General features: G+C 37.6%; 1 protein-coding gene across 1 annotated transcript; it reads left to right on the forward strand.

The window, feature by feature from the left end:
* The first annotated feature begins 3,650 nt into the window (after positions 1-3,650).
* dkk2 (dickkopf WNT signaling pathway inhibitor 2) lies at positions 3,651-14,391 on the forward strand. The gene is made up of 4 exons (XM_052545083.1): positions 3,651-4,146; positions 10,113-10,263; positions 10,354-10,479; positions 12,866-14,391. The coding sequence occupies exons 1-4, from the start codon at positions 3,964-3,966 to the stop codon at positions 13,114-13,116; spliced, it is 711 nt and encodes a 236-aa protein (XP_052401043.1). The 5' UTR covers positions 3,651-3,963; the 3' UTR covers positions 13,117-14,391.
* The last annotated feature ends 1,825 nt before the right edge of the window (positions 14,392-16,216 follow it).

The raw sequence follows: 16,216 nt of genomic DNA on the forward strand, positions 1-16,216 counted from the left end.
GTTCATTGAAATTTTTTTTGGGGAACCAGAAATTGTTGAATTTTTTTTTTTTAATACACGTGCTGGTCATATAATTTGAATATCATCAAAAAGTTGGTTTCACTAATTCCATTCAAAAAGTGAAACTTGTATATTATATTCATTCATTACACACAGACTGATATATTTCAAATGTTTATTTCTTTTAATTTTGATGATTATAACTGACAACTAAGAAAAATCCCAAATTCAGTATCTCAGAAAATTAGAATATAATTTAAGACCAACACAAAGAAAGGATTTTTAGAAATCTTGGCCAACTAAAAAGTATTAAAATGAAAAGTATGAGCATGTACAGCACTCCATACTTAGTTGGGGCTCCTTTTACTTTCATCAGAGAACATAACTGTGGACCACTCAGCAGCAGTCCAGTCCTTTTTGAAGCGAAACGCTTCTGACGCTGTCTGTTGTTCAAGAGTGACTTGGCACAAGGAATGCGACAGCTGAAACCCATGTCTTGCATACGTCTGTTTCTTGAAGCACTGACTCCAGCTGCAGTCCACTCTTTGTGAATCTCCCCCACATTTTTGAATGGGTTTTGTTTCACAATCCTCCCCAGGATTCGGCTATCCCTATTGCATGTAAAAAAAAATTCTACCAGATCATTTCCTTCCCTTCGCCTCTCTATTAATGTGCTTTTTGACAGAGCTCTGTGAACAGCCAGCCTCTTTTGCAATGACCTTTTGTGTCTTGCCCTCTTTGTGCAAGGTGTCAATGGTCATCTTTTGGACAACTGTCAAGTCAGCAGTCTTCCCCATGATTGTGTAGCCTACAGAACTAGACTAAGAGACCAATCTAAAGGTATTTGCAGATGTTTTGAGTTAATTAGCTGATTAGAGTGTGGCACCAGGTGTCTTCGATATTGAACCTTTTCACAATATTCTAATTTTCTGAGATACTGAATTTGGGATTTTCCTTAGTTGTCAGTTATAATCATCAAAATTAAAAGAAATAAACATTTGAAATAATACATCAGTCCGTGTGTAATGAATGAATATAATATACAAGTTTAACTTTTTGAATGGAATTAGTGAAATAAATCAACTTTTTGATGATATTCTAATTATGACCAGTACCTGTACAATTGTTTGTCAAGTCATTGTCCAGTGACCTCATGTTCTGTTTATATAGTAAGCATAGTGTTCATAATATATACGGCAAAAATAGTAACAGTAGTAAGTTAATTTAAACATAATCATTGTTTGTACCCGTTTTGGACACTGCAAAGAACACCAACAAATTGAACATTTCAATGGAGTCTTTGTTAAGTGTTAAGTTTTTTAGTACCATGCAAATTTTGACCTACAGTGTGTTTATGTTAAGCAAAATTAGGAATAAAATATGCAGATGTGACTGCAGTTTTGACGCAGAGGACAGTAGATTCTGATATATGATCAGAGTGATGAGATAAGACACGCTTCATTGACAGAACAGATGAGTTATGTTTCTCTTATTATACCTCTCGCGGCATTATTTCTACTGGAATCAGTCCAGTCATGACTCATGTTGATGTGAGATCTAACCAAGCTGAGGTTACCACCTGGATATGGTTCCTGACATTTGAAATGGCTTAAGAACTTGCGGGCCACCAAATTTGAATGAAATTCAATGAAAAACAACAACTGCTGATCTCTGCTGTAAATTTGTCTCTGTTTGCTCTACTCGAGATGGCTTGAGGCGATAAAGCCTTTGGACTCTAATGTTGTCCATACGCACAAAACATTACATCGTAGCGATCAAATCTCGGTTGGCTTATTAGCACTGTGGCGATGACAGAATTTCAGAACGCCACCCAGAGTTCTGCGTTAACCTCATTGGAAGCTTTATTTATTTTTCCACTGCTTATTCACCCTTGAACCTGTTCCTCACTTTCAAGTACCATATTTTCCACTCAGGCTACATTTTTACCAGTGAGGTTTTGATTTCAACACTATATCGTTTAGCTGCCAAAAACACCATCCCTATGATTTCATCATCATAAAGCATGACTGCATTACAGCATTACTATATTACTGTTCACTTACTTCCATGGTCCTAATCCACATGAGATTTATTATTGTGACCGTCTCATACAATTTATACCTCCAAGATCTGCTGATTCATGGGTAAAAGTTCAAGCATGTCAGTTGTTTGAAATCAACATCCTGAATGTTGTTTTTATCCAAAACTGTGAGAAATGTGTTTCTCCGCTTTAGCAGACAGGTGTTCTCAAAAAATCCTGGCTTTAAACAACTGCTGGGAAACTCAAAGCTTCCATCTGGTCACTGGCAACGAATTTAAGCGAGGACTCATACTGACATTACGTAATTATATTTGCGGTTTAACGTTATTATTGTTTCCTAAACCATAATTTGTTTTGTATTAAAACCATACAAAAAGTGTGATTTTGTTTAAATGGTTATTTTTTTATGTTCTCTGTTTTTCTTTTTATGATATTATGTTTTTAATCTATGAAAGTTTAAAAAGCAAACAACTCTTGTGCTCTCATTAGTCGACTGTTCTCATATAAGATGATTTTCTTATACTTAATTAGCGGAAATGTTTTTATTTGCTTTGACACAAATAGCCCATAAAAAAATTGATTGATAGATTTGAACCTTCTTTCCCCAAACTGGGCTAGTTACTAAGTTCTTAGTTTTTGAAAGCTATAGATAGATAGATAGATAGATAGATAGAGAGATAGAGAGATAGAGAGGTAGATAGAGAGACAGACAGATAGATGATGAGCGGATGGATAGAGTGACTGATGGACCGATATGGAGACAGGCGGATGGACGGACAGAGAGACAGGCCGATAGATGATGGATGGACGAATGGGTGGACGTATAGAGATATGGATGGACAGACGGACAGATAGAGGGACGGACGGACATGCATAGATGAGGGACAAACAGACAGACAGATTGACCTGACAGATGGATGGACAGACAGACAGATGGACCGACAGATGGATGGATGGATAGACGGACAGACATAGATAGATGAGGGACAAACAGACAGACAGATTGACCTGACAGATGGATGGACAGACAGATGGACCGACAGATGGATGGATGGAAGGACGGACAGACAGATGGACAGAAAGACAGACAGATAGACGGACGGACAAACAGATGGACAGACAGACAGATAAGATAAACCGGCGGATGGAAAGACAGACAGATATAGATAGACGGACAGACAGACAGATATATAGAGAGATGGACAGACAGACAGATATATAGATAGACAGATGGATGGACGGATGATGGAATGATGGATGGCTGGATAGATATAGTATGCCACAAACATTACTTTTTATACCATACTTAGTTAAATTAATAAATTAAATGTATCAAAAAACATATAGGCAGGCAGATCGACTGATTGAATACCACCTGAAATATTTTATGAAACATTATTTTTTTATGTTTATCCTGCAGGTTCAGCTTCATCTTTTTTAAGCTTAGCCTATCGCAAATGTGCTGCGATGGTTTCCTGTTGTTTCAGTCTGTAGAGTGTGTGAACAGGGGCGCACCAGATCAGTTTCATCCTTTTGTCAATACAGACTGGGGGCGGAGGAAACACATCCTATAAAAAGAAGGTATCCCACATCATAAAACGCCAGGCTTCTTCTCAAACACTCACACGAACAGGAATCCTCCTCTCTGCTGCAACCAACTTTGATTTTTAAATGTTTTTTTGACAGAGCATCCTGACGCTTTAAATTCCTCCACATCTTTATCTTATAAGGTATTAAGTCTATCTGCAATGTGTATGCGATGTTAATTTTATCTGACAGCTTATTTGATGGACTCAGTAAAGGGTTTATACTTTTTTAAGCCAAAGTGTGGTGGTCAAAGCACCTAGTGGCGTAGGAAATATATTATCTTCAAGAAACCAACACATTTTCATTCCGAGAGAAGAAAAAAAAAGACTGAAAGGATGCTGAACGATTCGCGGAGTCTGAGCTTTTGGATGTTGATGCTGATGATCGCGGTAGTGCGGATGGGAGAAGCTCAAGGGACCGAGAGCGAAGCTCAGGTGAACTCCATCAAATCACTGGAGCCACAGACCGCCGCCAACCGCTCCAGCGACGGCCCCAAGAAAGACAACATCCCCGCTCAGGTAAACCCGACACCTCGGCCATTAGTTCATCAGTTTAAGCTAAAAACCTTCAGGAATTTCTACTTACCTACTGGCTAAAGAAGTACGTCTCACATGTCACGTGTGCGAATTGTAACGAATTGTGAAATTAAAGGAATTTCTTACTGTTTGAGGACAAACTCAAAGCCAAATTCCTAAAATAGCAAGATTTCATTGATTATCCTACATCCTATGTGTTTTAAACGAGTTTTTAAAACACGTTCTTGTGATCTACAAACAATCTACACTAAAGTGATAAACCTGACAGAAAGTTGTTTTGTTGTTGTTGATGTAGTCTGCTGTGTTCGTGATAACGGAACGCGGTCAAGCGGCAAACTGTTGCTATGGCTACCTCAGCGATATGTGACTGACATGTAAACAAACTTTTAGTTGTTACCGAAATCTTGTTTTGTATTAATTTTCTTTTATAGGCTACATATTAAACCGTAAAACTTATTTCTTGACTACTTACTTCTCATGTGTATCCATTATAGGCTTCATTTGGGTGTTTGACAAAGTGTTGATATACGTTTTAATCTACAGGACCTCACGCCAAGTTTTACTTATATATATATATATATATATATATATATATATATATATATATATATATATAATGCAACTGACTTTTCATATTATGTGGCTCATTTACTATAATCAATTCTAAATGCCTCAAAATATGTATTATTTAAAAAAAAAATACTCAAGTATTATCAGAAAGTCATAGTGCCTCAGTTGAGGGTCCAATGTCCTTTTGAAAGCTGTATTCATTATTTCTAGTCTGTTAAATCCTGGATTCATGCCAAGCTCAAGATTTATTTAAGACTTGTTTTAAGTTTACACTTTCACAATATTGTTACTTTAGATTAAAAAATAAATAAATCCTCTGGTGTTTGGTCCTGGTAATGTCTCTCAGATCAGCTGTAAATATGCAGATGTTGTTGTAATTGAGAGCAGATGCAATTCAATGCAAAAAAAGATGAGCTGATGGGATTTTTCTCCCTCTCGCTTCCTCTTTGGAGTGGGAAGATCTCCAGTATGCAAGTTTTCCTGCCAGACCCTCATCTAAACAATTGCTCTCAACTTTACCATCTCCATAAACGCAGGTGGTCTGGATGATCAGACCACTGCCATACATGTGGAAACCACTACAGTCCAATATTAGTTAAATGTCATGCTACATTTAGCTGCTTATCCAAATGTAGATTGCTAACAACTCTGTAGATTGCTAACAGAGCGACTGTTGTCTCATTTGGAAGTTTCCAGTTGCAGATGTTGCAGATATTGTGGCAAGATCCCAGCTTTCTATACCTGGGGCTGCTCTCTAAATCTGAAAGAGTTGCTTAGGAGATTTAATTATGTTAATTAAAGACAACTCTGGAAATCGTATACATTGCTGAAAAAAAAAAAAACTGCCTAAAATTGTTCTGCTGGTCTTAGGTGATTTAAGGTTCTGGACTAACAAGTGGCTAAAAACATCTCTAAAACCAACCAAATCAGCTGCAGAGACCAGCAAGGACTTTCAATATAAAAATAAATAAATAAAAAAAAGATAAACTTATCTGTATTTTCTGAAGGGTAGTGTTTTTTTACTTCATGATTATGTAGTGTGTGTTGTGCAGTAATTTATAATAGATGAAGCAAACAAAATTGTAGATGATGAAAGCGGGTTATATCGGTTATATTGTTCATAGCTCTTTTGTGCCAATGGTCACACCATAGATCACCACAGAGTACACATCATTTGCATGTATAACAGTTTACATTGACAGTGTATTAAATTTAATACCAGATTCGAAAGAACTGGTCATGTGGAAGCATTTTATGTTGTTGCAAATTTCTTGATTGCACCTGTGGCTTTGAGAAATTTATTTCATTCTAGTTTCCTCTTATATCGGTTACATTTTAAAAGCAAATAGCCATCATGTGTTTGAATACCATATACACGCGCACTCCCACAGACATGAACATTGATCGTTGGTGGCTTTTTCTTATTGCTATCAATTGGTGGTGGATATAAAAAAATAAAAATATTTGATGTAATGCCCCCTATGGGTGGAATTGGATAAATCTAGCCCCTGCAGTTTCATAGTTGTTCACAAAAATGTAAATTATCTTATTATAGTGCCATCTACAGTCAGATGGATGCAAAGTAGTGTGTGATACAGTAGCATTTTTTGATACAGTCTAATAATTCAGCGTAGAAAAAAAATGTATAAACATAATATGGTTTTAGAATTAATGACAGTGCAAATGACATAATAAAAATAAGCAAATTAGTCCAGTTAGGCTCTAACTAATATTGCGTAAATTATATATGCACTGAATATCTTTACAATAGTTAATGATGGCACCCAGAAGAGTGCCAGGAATTAATTTACCATTTTGTCATTGTAGACACTTTCCCTACATTTTTCTCTCCCATCTGATTGAGCTGTCTGCAGAATGCTTTACATTTTATATGTCATTACACAGCTGCTGAAATGTTTCCTCTCAAGTCCTCTAACTCTCAAGGATATGGCGAAGATTATAACACAAGCTCCCAATAAATCTCCCACACTGGCGTTCTCCCAACTGCTGCAAATTAGCCAGGCAAGAGAAACGGCCACCCAGTTTCATACATCCGTCCTGAAGGGCACAAGCAGTATTCGGTGCTGTAAGTTAAGCTGGCTGGTAGCCATGATGTCAGAGTTTTATTAGTAGCTTCAACTTCATTTAAATGCGTTTTACTCTTTGACGGTGAAACTCATGTCAGATGTTGTCCACAAATATAATAAACCTAACAGTACATTTGAAACAAACCAAAATCACTCACTATAGACGATCAGAGTAAATGTTCAAGGGGGGGTTAATAGTGCTTTCCAGTTGTGGGCAACCCAAAAAGAGGGATATTGGGATTGGCAGAACTCATTCACCACATTAACCTCGCGACTAGAGGGGAAGAAGCTATAGTATTCCCCATGAACACGAGAGCTGTTTCACATCAGTGGCGCAGCTTTGGGACTTTTAACTTTTCCTCTTATTTAATTTGACGCTGAGGTTCCGTTAACGAGGAGGGATTGTTTGGGTCTGGCTTGTAATAAGGCGAGGTGGGTTGCCCTCTCCAGCTCCCTCTGAGGTTAAGTGACTGTTTAGTGATGCTAACGAGCTAAGAAGGTGAAATAAAACAGGCAAAGGTGTGGCGGCTTTTTAGCGCTAACCAGGCTAATCATCTGGATTTGACTTCATTTGAGGAACAAGACAGCCAAGAAGGAATAATCATCACCGGTTGCACAAAATTGCAATGCATTACTTTTAAAAGCAACTTACTCCACCACTGGTCATTTGTTGCAGTCAAATGCTTGAAATGTATGGGAGGAACCTTTTCTCTTTATTTCTTGTTGTCTAGATTGTGTATAAAGGAATATTCCCAGAGCCCCCATATTTTTGTCAATAGTGCCTTTAAGGGTTTGTTCCAGATATATATTTTTTTCTTGCTGGTGAGATTAGTCTTCAACTTGTGCTTCAAACAGTGGGAGAGTGCGCAGCTTTCCTGTGCAATCTGATAGCTATAGGGCCATGCCCTTTGAGGGTGGATAAGGTTTGTTTGTTCAGTGACATAGTTTATTTTACTCTTGAAAACCCTCTCAATTCACTAACACCATTCATGGTGTCAGATGTCAGCTTTGCTTTTGCAAGGTCAAGTTAAGCTGGGCCCCAGGGCCCTAGAGGAACATATGTGTGAGACACAGGTTTTATGTGTGAAAACCCTTTTCAGGATTTCATGAGTCTGTTGTGTAGATGAACTTAGACGGGGTTCAAAGAAAGCCTTGCCGTCCTATAGTTGCACACTGAAATTAGATGGAAGATGTTTATTTTGTAAGCTGTAGTGTACAATATCTATTTTGGGCTCAAAGGTAGCTGGGAAAAGAAAGAAGTATTTGTTGCACCCTTATGAAACAAAAATATATTGCAGTATTTTGGAAAATAATATCATGTAATATATTAGCCATATATTCGTATATATGGGTTTAATATTTATTTTTGTTCCAATATATTGCAATGTATTGAAAGCGGCAATCATTTGTATATTTTGCAATATATTATATAATATATGTATAATCAATGTATTATTCAGTGTATTCAAATATATAATATATTAGAAAATAAAAAAATTAACTGAATTTTTTTTTTCTGGCAGTTTACAAATCTGCCTGCTCAAGTACTGCATGCATATCGGTTGCTACTAACAAGATAAGACTTGACGTAGTTTGGGTATTACCTGATATCAATCCTTAAATGTTTTTGGAAAGCATGAGGGAGAATACAGATAGGGAGATGATTTTCAAAGGCATGGCACATTTAGTCTTCAAAGTCCGCCCTTTTTGCGAGCATGAGAGCGGTGACACAGGGGCCAGTGGGCATCCCTCATCGCCGTCTGTCTCCGAGCTTATCATCGTGACACTTATCTCACACATGAATGTACTGTATGGGAGGAATAAAAACCGACTGTGGAATCAATGAGGGATGAGGATCAACGAGTCGTATCCAAGCGTTGGCCGGGTCATTAAAATCCTGATGTGATGACGTTGCCAGATTGTGTGCAGACGCGATTATGTGTCTGCATTGGCTCTGGCGGTTTATGCAACGCTGTGGAGAGATGCGGGTGACTCTTGCAGCTTCGGAGTCAAAATTCAGTTTGTCTTTTACAGTTTGTATCGTTAAGTTGACATAATTTAGCTTGAAAGCTGAGCACATTTTACGTCTAAGCACATCATATAACTGAAACGAATAAGAGATGGAAAATGTAGTCTTTTTTATGATGTCTGAATGAAACTGTCTGTTTTACATGGTTCATTCTTCTGCTAATGTAATGTACCCGATCATTTTCTAATGATGCAGTGAATGAATACTGAATGTTTGAGGTCAGTGACTTTTTAGTATTTAAACATTTTATGAGCCTCATCCATTCCTTATTCGTCTCATGAATGTATCGTTGGTGGTTTGGCCTGGTTTCATCATGTGTTTTCAATGTTACCAATTCTGTTCCTTGCATCAGAAAGGAATATTGCTCTAAGGTCTGTCAAGCTACAAAACAGACTTGTTTTTATTTGCTATTAGATATTGAGATTTTCTTCTCCCCTTGTTGGAGCACGCTTTTTTTTTTTTTTTTGCATTTGACGCGGAACTGAAGATTGTTATGGGTGATGAAACGCTGGAGTTTGTGATTCATTTAACATTGTCAAGCTGAGTTCAGTTTGAGCTTATATTTATTTTAAGGTAATTTAACCAAATATGAATGTGCTTATGGTTTGGTTTGCTTATTTAGTAGGGGTTTTGGATGCCCTCTAGACTAATTTAATTGTAACTCGAAGGTATACTAGAATAAAACACATATTAGATCATTTGTAAGTGTATTATTATACACTATTATACAGAATTTTGACATGAAACATTGCAATTACCTTTTTTAGTTATCCCACAGTTCAAACGAGCTTTTATACTATCTTGTTCAGAAAAATGAATCTAAAATGTCCAATGTTTTGAGTGCATTTATTTGGTATGTAGCAATCTTGTAAGTGGGAAATTACTCAGTCGGGACTTGGTACAGTGATCAATGTTCCCAGGATCTTGTAGAAATAATGCACTCCGGCAGAATGCAATCTTTTCATCACATTCCCATCATAAATAGTTTATCATGGGATCACTTTCCAGGTAATTTCATCTAGAATTTTCAGCGGTCACATAAAAAAAATAAAATGGCTGGTGACAAGGATTAATGATGGTTGTAAAAATCTAATTCAAATTAAGGATCAAATAAATGTATATTGTCACCCCTATTTCCTGTTGTTTTATATTTATTGTAACATTAACTAGGTTTTTGAGTGTTGAGATTTGAGTGTTGTGTTGAAATCAGGATTTAATGGAGAAGAACCAGATCTGATCCGTCTTTCTCATTCTTTTCTCAGGGTCATCCATGCAGCAGTGATAAAGAGTGCACAGTAGGAACGTACTGCCACAGTCCTCAGCACGCCCCGTCCCGCTGCCTCACCTGCCGCAGGAGAAAGAAGCGCTGCCACAGAGACAGCATGTGCTGCCCTGGGAACCGCTGCAGCAACTGTACGTTCCTGATTGATCACTGAGAGATATTGATCGTTTCCCATACTAACTAAAAGAAAGTTACAGTGGATCTCTTCTGTCTTTCTTTAGACATCTGCATCCCCATCTCAGAGCGTGCCCTGACCAAGTCACCTATGGACGAGCACAGCAAGCTTTCCAACAAAGAGAAAGGCTGGAGGAGGAACGGCAAAACTCAGACCAAGATCCCTCTCAAAGGTGAGCAACTGACTAAATGGAGAACCACAGTTTGTGAAAAGATTAGTCTAGGACTTGCAGATCTGCAGGGTTAGGGAGAGCATTGACTCAAACAGACTTTTGCCCAGCGTGGATAAAGCCTGGTCGGGTTTGCAGCAGAAGAACCGATAACCAATGATAAACTAGAAAATATCTGGGGGAAAAATAGTTTTTTTTTATTTTATTTTTTTTATAAGGTTTACATACTATTCATGGTTAGTTGAGTCAGCTCAGGTCCTTTAAATAATGTTAACAGATACAACTTTCAATTTTTGTAATGAATAAAACATTGTCACAGACTGTTTTCATAATTATTAACATCTTAAATGTTCCAAAGTGTTAAATATTGGCACAGTTCTTTTTGCATTAGCAGCCAGTGAGCTCGCTGCTCAACATTTAATAGTACTTGCTGTAGCAGTTGCAGTGTGCTTCAGAAACCCTCCACCTTCCCCAGCTCCACCTGTATAGATCTGCTACAGGGTGATCATGTACAGTATGCTGTATATTATGTCCAGCAACATGCTCACAGCAGCATGTCTGTGGATGTATTAGCTGAAGCAAGTCTCTGTACATAGCAAATCTATTCCCCCAAGACCAAACACGTTAACATTGTCAAGTAATTTACCATGCTAAACCCTCCAAAAGTCTTCATGATAGAACTAAGTTTAGTGTTAGTTCGTGTTAACTAAAGGAACCTTCCTACAAAGTGTTTCGAGTTATTAGAATAAACTCTGAATAGTTTAGTGAATAATGATGCCTCTAACCTGACACACTGTCCGGTGATAAATTTTTTTTCTCTGTGTACCCTGATTTCTGGAAGTTACATATAATCTCAAGCAATGTTTTTCTGTCTAGTTTTGTGTGCACAGTCAGTCGATGTACCTTGGGCGGTCTAAGACTGTTTCATATTCATACTCACTTATGAACTATGTCTGCAATGAGTTGATTCACTGGATGTGGTTGCATGCATGTGTTGAGGGGGACGGCGGGCCACAAATTTGGCTGTAACTACACGCAGCTCGTATATCTTGAAGTTTTAACCACAGCTGGAGGCCTGTGAAGGAAGGATCACAATGCCGTGCTGTTCCCACACCTCCGTATTCTCGCCTCGGTAACATGCATGCTGACGGCAAAGTCACGCTCAAACATTAATTAAACCACACCAGATTTAGACGGAGCCATTTGAGGCACCCTACATGTACAGACTGCTATTAAGAAAAAATTATGAACTTTTCCTTTTGTTAATCAATCATCAATTTTTGTTATTGTTTATTTTGAAGTTAATGTATTTATTTATTTGATTGTTTGATTGATTTGATGAATTAATTCATTGTTAAAAATACCCACAAACCAATATGGAAGATGCAGGAAACTGTGGCTTTGTTACAGGAAGTCTACTTTCTGTGTTAAAACGCCTTTGAAAGGAAAAGCTTTCATGGTGAACGGTTAAAAAAAAAAGAAAAAAAAAAAAAAAGCTTGCACGACAAAGTAATATTTATATACATAATAAATATTTGCTTCACTAATTATCACTTTGAAGAGTAAAGCAGACCATAAGCTGAGAATATCAGGTTCCCTTCAAACGGGCCAAATTTCTTAATATATATCAGGAAATGATTTGCTCAAATTAGGGGCCCCAACACTGTTTCTGTATATAGGCCTCATAATGCAACTGAAATTAGTATAATGCAGTACAGAAAATGCTTTAGTGTTTTATAAGTAAGCCAAAACAACATATGGGGCTGTTTTCATGCCAATTTTAATGTTACAAACTGTAATGCTTTTAGAGATTTGTAAAGGAAGATTAAATAAACTCAAACGGGCTAGCTATTTTGAAAGTGAAAATCATTTAAAAAATACAATTATAGCAAAAAATAACTATATGAACTGCATATGGAATATATTGAACATCCCTTAAAGGGATAGTTGTCGTAATTTACTCACCCTGATGTCATTCCAAACCTATATGAGTTTATTTCTTATGTTGAATATCATAGAATATATTTTAAAGAATGCTGGTAATCAAACAGTTGAAGGTTTCCATTGGCTTCAATAGTATTTCTTTCCCCCACTATGGAAGTCAATGGGGACCAATAACTGTTTGATTCTTCACAATTCTTCAAAATATCTTACTTTGTGTTCAACATAAGAAAGAAACTCGTACAGGTTTGAAACAACATGAGGGTCACAAGTAAATGATTACAAAACATGAATTAAGTTCTATGGATTCTATGAATTTATGCATCTGGCAGATGCTTTTATCCAAAGCATTTTTAACTGCATGTATTTCCATGACCTTTTCATCATTAGTGTTCCATACTTCTGTTTGAGTAACAGAAATGCAATTGCCATCTTCATTGATCTGCAGGTCACGAGGGCGACCCTTGCCTGCGATCTTCCGACTGCTCGGAGGGCTACTGCTGCGCTCGCCACTTCTGGACCAAAATCTGCAAGCCTGTGCTGCGGCAGGGCGAAGTCTGCACCAAACAGCGCAAGAAAGGCTCCCACAGCCTGGAGATCTTCCAGCGCTGCGACTGTGCCAAAGGACTTGCCTGCAAGGTATGGAAAGACGCCACCAGCTTCTCCAGGTCCAGGCTGCACGTGTGCCAGAGGATCTGAGACGGGACGCCCCTGCAAAACAAGCTGCACCTTGGGGCCCCTGCGTCCCGCTGGGAGAGGAGTGGACGAGGTCTCCTTTCTCCAGGACTTACTCAGCTGTGATAAAGAGAGAAAGGGTGAGATACAGATGAATGTGTGCCAGAACAGGGTGGGTTTGGGATGGGAACGAACTGATATGGTGGGGTGCCCAGTCGAAGCTGTTGAGGAAGCACTCCGGGCCTCTTTTCAAGATTATTTGGTGGAGTTTAATTGATTTACAAGCCATATTTATCACTGATTTACCATTTGATGCAAGCGCTGGCATTATTTCAGTATGTCCGTGCTGTCAATTTAGTATCTGAATGCTCTGATTTGGTTTCTTTTTTATTGAATATTTCATGCACATATGAGTTTTTCACTGCATAACCACTAAAATATTAACTAGGTTGTTTTTTTATTACATTATCACAGACTTTGGTTCTCGTTCACTAATAATTGTCTGAAAACAATTCAGTTTTTAGTTGACTTTTTTTTTCCTACATTTCTGAAGTCTCTTCTGAAAGTGCACTTTGAGTTTGCTTGTATTAAAAAAAAGATCCTATGTGTAACACCAGAACAGAGGAACAGTATGTTTTCAAGGTAGCCACACACTAGTAATGCATTTGTCTGAGAAGTATGATCATTTTATTCAACGGATAACGTTTTTATTGTATCAGAAATGCTAAATCGGTTCTGATTATCAAGGGAAGTTGTTTACAGTGCTGTTCAGTGAATGTGCAGATGCTTCATGACATTATGAATCATATTCCATGCTTTTATTCTGTAAAATTCCACACCGTCTTTTAGCTAGGATAAAACAAAAAAACTAATAAGCTCTTATATTGTAAATAAAATGCAAAATTTTCAAAAATGTATTTAAAAACAGTTGTATATCATGTATATATTGGTAAAAAGGAACCGACGGGGACATGGATAAAGTAGCATAAATACTTTTTTAATATCTGCTTATTGTTTGTCATAGCATGGTGTGGTTCCATTTTCTTCAAGCTCTGTTTTTACACTGCAGTTATGAAAATCCCCACACAGAACTATTTCTATTAAATTATTTTCAAAACCCATTTCTTCTTTGCAGAGCTCATGTTGTGTATTTGTTTAATGGCTGATTTCCTGGGTTCGTGCTTACTTTGTTCCTGTCGTAACAGTGCTGTTGTGTCTTAATGTGTATTTACAGTGATTTAAACAGATTAAAGAATGTATTTTATATTACAAGCATTTGGCTGCTCTCATATTTTCAGCTCTAAACTGAACCGCTTCAGTGTCTTCGCTTCTAAAAAAGAATTTATGAAGCTGTCAGCATTCAGTGAATGAGTCCCAGTGGTTTTTTACGTTCTGTATTTCTGTGGCTGTATATGTAATGACATTTATTAACTACTACATTAAACATAAGTAACTAACATGCATTTTCCCTTTCTTCTCAATGGCTGTTTCACGATTAGCTTAATGGCCGTGAGTCTAACATGTCAGTAAAACATGGAGACTGGGCCCTTGTGTTTCTGCCAGACAGGTTACGAGTAGGCAAAAGAATATAAAACGTCTAAGGCCGTTAACATGACAAACCTTTAACAAAGCTGGAGCGGTCCATAAAATATTCTTGGACCACGGATGCAACTAATTGCATTAGATACTTTTATGCATTACATTACTTTTGCATTACTTTTTGTGCCCGGCGCTAGGCTTACTTATTTGTTTTTTAATAACAAACCCCCAAAAGTTACATTTTTGGCTACTTGTAAAGGCCCTTTTCACACCTAAAGTGGAATTAATAATCCTCAGGCTTCGTTTTGGGGTGAGAGAACAGAGACTGGGCAGTGTCAGTGAATGAATGGGAAAACAAAGTAAATCCAATACTTCGTTGAAAATGAAAAAGTAATGCGTTACTTTACTAGTTACTTGAAAAAGTAATCTGATTATGTAACTTGCATTACTTGTAACACCCTAACACTGATCACAACTGAATCATGCCATTGTGAGTAAGAAGATTAATTTCACTGAATCATAAAGGTTTAAAAGGGAATTATATTTTTGCCAAAATTCCTACTCTTTTGCAATTGTATTTCCCCCAAAACGTTCAGGAACCGCATGTGCAACCAGTCACTGGTTAAATTTGAAAGGCCAGAAATGTATTTTGAATTATAGTGAATTTTGATGAACAAAAAGGATATGCATGTGATAAAAAGGAAAATTGGAAGAAATGCTAGTCTTTAGACTGCTAACGGAGTTGCATGTGGCAGCTCTACAAACACTGCGCTTTACTTCTTTCATCAGCTCGACGATTTGATTGCTTTCATTGGAAGTGTTGAAATCGCAGGGACTTTCCACATTCGTTCCTTGAAAACACCTTGAGAGATCAGCAAATAAAATAAAACGGACATATTTTTTATGCTCTTTTTTTCTATTTTAAACAGTATTGGTTATAGTGATCTAGATCTAGTGAAAATCATTCAGAGCGGTTTCATTTTACGGACCGTTAAAGGAACTAGCGTCTGATGTTGCAGCCCATAATGAATCATTTTCTCAATGTTTTTGGACCATCTACAGGCACAACCTGTAATAATTATGAAATACTAGCCTTTCAGCTCACGGTCAACCAAGTCATGCTGTCCAAGCATTTGGATTATGTTTCACATGTGTTTTTCATTCTAAATAATGACTTGTGTCTTTAGCATTGGGTGGGCTTTTGGGACCAAGGTAAGCATTGTTCTTTATCAGTTCGGATTCATAATTTTTCTCTGAAAAATCCCTTGATTGGCATTGAACCTCAAATCCAAGTTGAAATATAACGCTGACCGAAGCTCTTTTCTGAGCACCAAAGCTGAAGAGAGTCGGCCACCCACCAGTTCAGAGCAGAGCAGCAATCTGCTAATTGGTTCAAAGTGATGTCTGTGGCCCAAAGCTGCTCTCTCTGAGACAAATGTGTCATCGTAATCCAACACAGTTGTTGGCATTGGCCCTCCATGTGACTGTGCATGTGCCAACAGGCTTTGGTGTCGTGTTGATGGATGGAGGGCCCTGGTGAGGTGGCATGTGGCACACTTTCCTGGACATCAGATGTGGAAGAATG

Source organism: Carassius gibelio, chromosome B1 (genome assembly GCF_023724105.1).
Source record: "Carassius gibelio isolate Cgi1373 ecotype wild population from Czech Republic chromosome B1, carGib1.2-hapl.c, whole genome shotgun sequence".
In the NCBI taxonomy this organism is placed as follows: domain Eukaryota; kingdom Metazoa; phylum Chordata; class Actinopteri; order Cypriniformes; family Cyprinidae; genus Carassius; species Carassius gibelio.

Excerpts from the sequence above, each read along its gene's own strand:
- dkk2 (XM_052545083.1), top strand. The coding sequence starts at position 3,964 with ATGCTGAACGATTCGCGGAGTCTGAGCTTTTGGATGTTGATGCTGATG. Across the intron at positions 4,147-10,112 it reads AAGACAACATCCCCGCTCAG|GGTCATCCATGCAGCAGTGA; the intron begins GTAAACCCGACA and ends TTCTTTTCTCAG. Across the intron at positions 10,264-10,353 it reads TGGGAACCGCTGCAGCAACT|ACATCTGCATCCCCATCTCA; the intron begins GTACGTTCCTGA and ends GTCTTTCTTTAG.